General features: G+C 32.2%; 1 protein-coding gene across 1 annotated transcript; it reads right to left on the reverse strand.

Annotated features, from left to right (window-relative positions):
- Positions 1–4,715: 4,715 nt before the first annotated feature.
- Positions 4,716–5,595, reverse strand: LOC11438933 (putative F-box/LRR-repeat protein 23). The gene is made up of 2 exons (XM_003601352.1): positions 5,276–5,595; positions 4,716–5,172 (listed from the first exon to the last, which is right to left on the reverse strand). The coding sequence occupies exons 1-2, from the start codon at positions 5,593–5,595 to the stop codon at positions 4,716–4,718; spliced, it is 777 nt and encodes a 258-aa protein (XP_003601400.1).
- Positions 5,596–6,656: the final 1,061 nt, after the last annotated feature.

Raw genomic sequence — 6,656 nt, forward strand, 5'->3', positions numbered from 1 at the left:
CTAACTAATTAAAATACAAAACAACCCCTATATGTATTGGATCTTTGGCAGTTTTGGCCCCCCTAACTAATTAAAATACAAAACTGCCCCCTATGTATTGGATATTTGGCAGTTTTGGCCCCCTAGATCAATTTTGACTCGGTCAACACTGACGTGGCACTTCAAAGGTGCAACGTGTGCATTGTTTTAATTAAAAATAAATAAATAAAGCCACATATAAGTTAAATAATTAAATAAATGAAAAAAAAAATAATTAAAAAAAAAAGAAGAAGGAAATTGTGTTCCAAAATCTGATTCTATCGCTTCTTCCTATCATCTCTCTCTAAAACACTGATTCAAGAACCTGCTCCATTGACTGAAGCATGGTAAAAGTGGAAAAATGATGAGTAACTCAATGTAAGCACGATAATGAAATAATGTTCTATTGAGCGAAACAAAAGTTTCGTTTTTATCAAAAGAAAAAGGAGCATATCACATGCACTTTGACATATATAAAGGGCAGAAAACAAGGCAGCTATATTAGTTGCATGTTGCTTATACATAACTTGAATAAGAATTACACCTCCATCGTTCTCTAACAATCCAATAGCCTGATATATTTATCATATAATTTTTTTTTTCCTCCCTTACTCTGTCATTTCCTATCTGTATATTTATTATAAACTGCTTAGTTATTTATTAATTTGCAATTATAAATGGAATATTATCAGTGTCAGCATGAATAATGCAAGAATATCTGAATAATCTTTAATAGTATGAATATCTATTCTTGAATCAATTCCTGAATCAGTTAAAAAGTGTTTTAAAACTCCTCATCTGAGACACAATAACTCCTACATGTTACCTTGAATGCATGAATAAGAACTCCCTGTATTATCAATTTGATGATCTCCCAAAAAAATCAAAACAATGTACTGTTTACATTATTAAAAGTATAATGATACTTTATATTTATATTTCCTCATCAACTCTGTTCCTGAATGCTACAACTAGTTTACTTGTGTTTGAAAAATTAGAATGCCACTTTACTTTCTCGTGTTTCAGATTACAATTCGAATACGAGAGAGATTCAATCGGAGCAAATCCATGGTGGTGATGAAGCGGTGGCAAAAAGCTTCAAGATTTTGGAACAAAGGGCTTTGGAGAGAGAGAATCAGTGTTTTAGAGAGAGATGAGAGGAAGAAGAGGGAGAATCAGATTTTGGAACACGATTTTCTTCCTTTTTTTTTTCTTTTTTAATTCTTTAATTTGTATGTGGTTTTTTTATTTATTTTTAATTAAAACAATGCATACGTGACAACTTTGAAGTGCCACGTCAACGTTGACCGAGTCAAAATTGGTCTAGGGGGCCAAAGATCCAATACATAGGGGGTTGTTTTGTATTTTAATTAGTTAGGGGGCCAAAACTGCCAAAGATCCAATACATAGGGGTTGTTTTGTATTTTAATTAGTTATGGGGCCAAAATCACAACTTCTAAAAATATAAGGGGCCAAAAGTGCAATTAAGCCTAAATATAAAGCAGAATATATTGAATTGAGAGTGGTGAAAGCAATAATACCTTCGTCCCTTTATATAAGACCCTTTTGCTAAAATCACGGGAATTAAGAAGTGGATATTTGTATTAAAGTTGTTTGTAATCACTATTGTTTTTACAATTTTATCCTTAAGAGAGAGAGTTAGTTTATGTTTTCCTTATGCTATTTATTACTGATTGAAGAAAAAGATGTATAATAAATAGGAGCATGTATGTGAAGAAATAATTAATGTAGTTGGAAATAGCAAATGAGTCTTATAAAAAGGGACAAAATAATTCTCAAAAAAATCTTATAATTAGGAACGGAGGTAGTATTAATTAAAGTTATAATTGAAAAAAGTAATTAATATTGTATTGGAAAGTGAAATGGGTCAACTTTTTTGGGACAACATTTTTTTTTGAAAATGATTCAATTATTATGGAACGGAGAGAGTATTTTAAATACCAAAATTTAGTATAAATGATAGAGTTATCATGAAATAGAATTGGATATTTTTCTTATATTAAAAAAGTTATGTTTAACGACCTTCGACTGAATTCAACCTAACATGATAAACATCAGGTTAAGTCGGTTCAAATTTGACATAAAAAAATAAGGGCTGTTTATCCGACACAAACAAATCAAGATTTATCGGATCGGTAACGAGTTTGGCAAAACAATAACTCAACTTGGACCCTAAACACCCCTACATTTTAATTTAGAACTAAGACATTTACACGTGCGATTCACGAATAAGTTTTATTGAATTATTATTAAAAAATATTAAGGAGAAGTTATAGGATTACAATTAGAGTAATGATATTTGAACAACCATTTCATATAATTTTTGGTGACAACTTCTTTTTCTCTCCTTTTTCATTGGTTAAAAACAATGGATAGAGAAAAAAGAAGAGAGAGAATAAAAGGATAATATGAGTATGAGAGAGAAAATTGTCAAAAAGTGGATATACAAATATCATTTCTCTTACAATTATAACTGATTATGATAAAATGATATAAAAAAGGTCATACACCCAATAGCCAACTCAACTTTGGTGAGTGAGTGTATGTGTGTACACAAATCATTTTCCTGGACGAATTATCAAACAAAAAGAATAAAAATATTTGCTAATACTATCATTAAAACAAAAATGTGAGACATCATCTACAACTCTAGTTAATTTTTTATCCCTCTATGTTATTCGTCAATGTAAAATATCGGGGAACTTCTTTGATGTCGTCTTTTTGAATGGATTTAAATCTGTCACCGCACCTAGCTAATTAGAAAGCGGTATTTTTTTTCAACAAGCTATGTCATCAAAGTCAATACATTTTATCTCTCCCATCGGTCAAACACCATTTCTTTTTCTTTTTCGGTTATATATTTAAGTTTATTCCTATTTTTCTATTTTGAAGAGAAATTCAAGTATACTGAATAAAATCTTTTTATTATTACGTGGTTGATTAAGATTTTTGAAAATTATACATAAAAATAACATTAGTATCTTCTCTCTCAAAATTTTAAAAACGAGAAGCTCCTCAACAATCCTTCTGAAATCTGGTTATCGTGTAGGGTGCTGGATTTGCCATTCGACAGGAGGGAAGGTTGTCGTTACACAGTTTGAGTTCGCATCTTTCAACATCTGCGACAATTGTTATGGAAACAATTATAAGAGATTTTTTAAATAAAAAATGAATATTTGTGAATACTATGGATGTCATTTGAAAATGAGCAGTTCAGATCGAATCAAACTTTTGATTGATCCAGGTACTTGGAATCCTATGGATGAAGACATGTTCTCTGTGGATCCCATTGAATTTAATTCGTAGTTTCATTTTTAGTGGATCGAGCAAAGTAATGGAGCATGTTATGAATATTACCCATATTACAATGTTTCTTTCAGTTGTTTTCCTTTATTTTCGATGAAATAGTGATGTCTAGAATTTCATAGAATTATTTCATAGAAATTCTAGATCTGAATACTTTGTTAGTTTTAGGGTTATTAAGGTTTTAGTGCTGAAGTTTGCATAAACCTTGTTTGATTTAATAGTAAAATGAAGTATTTGATATTTTTAACAAATTTAATAGACCAAAAAGAAATGGAAAATAGAAATTCATATATTTCGACAAAATTACACTGCTTGATGCATTACATTAAGGGATAGAAATGATATAGATAAAGGGAAGTTAAGCACTACTCCATAAATAAGTTTTGAACGAATGGGTTACCCCCAAAACCATAATATCCTCCAAAGGGAAACACAAAGGTATTTGTGTTACAAAAATCCCTTCGAAAGGATGTTCGAAGACCCCTAATCTTCGTACTACCATGGACTAAATGATAGGCTGTAGATTTAAGCCAACGGTGTTCATAGAAAAAGAAAACATTGTTCACCTTGGCTATATCACCGTTTGGGTGAAATGGTGAAGGTGTGCACCTACTCAGATTGGATGTGGACCTAATCATAAATTTTGGAATTCATCAAGTCTTTCACCGTGACTGAGACCTTAATGAAAGACATGTTGAGGAAGACCCAATTTAGTCTAGCTCTTGTTGATCATGGGATTTTGATGCCAACAATTTTCCTATTTGGACCCACTTGGGTTGGAAATATTTAGTGCCGCCCACAAAACACTTGAACCTTAACTTTGAACTGTGAGAGTTTCACCATACAATTAAAATGTCTTCCTTATAGAGTGAATGACATTATCAAGTGCTTCACCACATTGCTGTTTGTTTTATTTACCAGCTGCAACCAATAAGTTGGTGATTACTGCATTTTTGTGGCACAAAGAGAATACAAATTTTACTGCTCGAATATATAATTCTTAGCCAATTTTTAGCAAGCAAACTTATTTTGGAGAAATCGCACATATACTGGAAATAAAATCATAGTAAATAATAAGACTTCTCAAACAAAAATCACAATGGAAATTATTCAGCAACAAAAACATAGATAGTCTAACATGATAAAGAAAGCATGCCAACTACCCATGAATCAACCAAAATCTGAGTGTCAACAAGGATCCCAATCCAAAATTTTACTTCAAGATAACACACCGCAATAAATCTACACTATATAGTAATAAGTCTAGTTCTTCAACATTGCCATTACTTGAACTTCCACATTGAGAATGAATAATGAAAAGCATCATCATCTGATATCATATATATCGTCCCCAAAAAGAAGCATGATCATCATAATAGTTGTCTCATTTGTTTACATTTATAACGATATGACAGTTGCAAATCCTTGATCTGGTCAATGCACCTTTTCGTCAAATCTTCACTCAAATAATGACAATCACTAATGTCAAGAGATTCAAGAACAGGACATTTATCAATAATGGCACGCACACCAAGTTCACTGAGATTGTGTCCTTTCATATCAAGATGGCATAGACCAGGCATCGTTTCAGCAATAGCAAGCGCCATTTTCTCTGGGTTGCAAGATCGTGTGGGGTACCATGCATGATATTTAAGCAATTTCAGAAGAGGGCAAGATCGACCAAGGGCTTCAAGAGAGACCTCAGATATAATGCAAAATATAATGTTAACCTCCCCTAACCGCGGAAGCTTTCTGACAGCTTCACTAAATCCTTTATTTGTAATCCCCAAACAACTTACAAGCCACATGCAACGTAGGTGACTGCCACTGTAAAATTTATTTAGAAAGAACTATTAAAAAACGTTTCATGAAAACAATAAGTTATCAAAAGTTGAATGCAGGAACAAATTGAGATTTTGGTATTAATTACTTGTCGGCTATGCATTTGAGGGTATCATTGGTGCAATAATACTCAATATCAATGTTTTCAAGATGACCGCAACTCCGTTTGATAACATTGCAACAAATCTTCACCAAATTCTGAAAAGCATAGGGTGACTTCCTGACGTAGGACATATGAATAATGCACCACATGAGTGGATCCTTGCAAATGTTCAACCATTGTGGGCATACTCGGCAAGCACTCGTCACAATTTCAAACGTACCAAGCCTCTGAAGGATGTTTTCTGTCAAATCACTTGGAAGATCAAGCCAATTTGGTCCTGTTGTGCTCTCACTTTCCTCTTCCATGGTTGGAATTGCCAAGCATAAATATTTTTTCTTTTTATTAGATTTACCAATGACAAATATTTCTCATGTTTTTTTTTTCTTTTTTGTATGTATCAATGGGTAATATATTTACAATATTTTTATATTTATCGGTGAGAAACATTTGACTCATTGTAACACCCTGTCTAGAATATTTAACATGTGCGTTATAACTAATACTGGATGCATTAATTATACAATACAAAAAATAACATCAAGTTGAGATTTAATGTACAAAGTCATCTCAAGTCTTATGTTACAAAAGTTATACATAATCGACCGAATGAAACAAGTATCAACAAAAGATTCATTACAACGATTATATATACTTAGAACAACAACAAAAGAAGATAAGCACTAAATCCAACAACAATCACGATCAATCCATAGCCTTCTCCTTACCTTTACGTGCCACCTGTGAACCTGAACAAACATGAGAGGAATGGGATGAGATACAATGTCTCAGTGACTTCTACCTAACCCTAGGCTATATGCAACCTCAAGGAAAACCTATGGTTACCACGTGTTTACAACACAACCAATCGGTTGATTATAGGTGTGTGAAATCTTGCATACCTAAACGATCATGTAAAACTAAGATCATTATGAGTTCTTTATATACTCATACATGGTGCATGGAATGTCATATTCATATCATAAGAGTGTTCATACCATATTCATAATGTAGGCAAGATGATGATGTGTGAATAGTTTTTTTTATTTTTTTTCTGAAAGAATGAGGTGTAATTAGTTGACACTGCAAAAGTTTTACACTGTCAGACAAATTACTCCAAATTCAGAAATTCTAACTAGTGTAGGCAAGATTACATACTACAAATGTGTTTATATAAAATAGCATAAGCTATATAATATCGGTTGATATGGACCTCTCAAGAAGGATTTTTGATGAAATTTTAGTTGAGCGAGAGGGTTTTGCTTTCAAAGTGGAAGTGGTTTACGAGAAATTACCTTTGTTTTGTTCACACTGTTCCTAAATTCATTAAATTTGTATGGACTGAAAAATTCATTAAAAAACAACAGCA

Source organism: Medicago truncatula, chromosome 3, assembly GCF_003473485.1.
Source record: "Medicago truncatula cultivar Jemalong A17 chromosome 3, MtrunA17r5.0-ANR, whole genome shotgun sequence".
Classification (NCBI taxonomy): Eukaryota; Viridiplantae; Streptophyta; class Magnoliopsida; order Fabales; family Fabaceae; genus Medicago; species Medicago truncatula.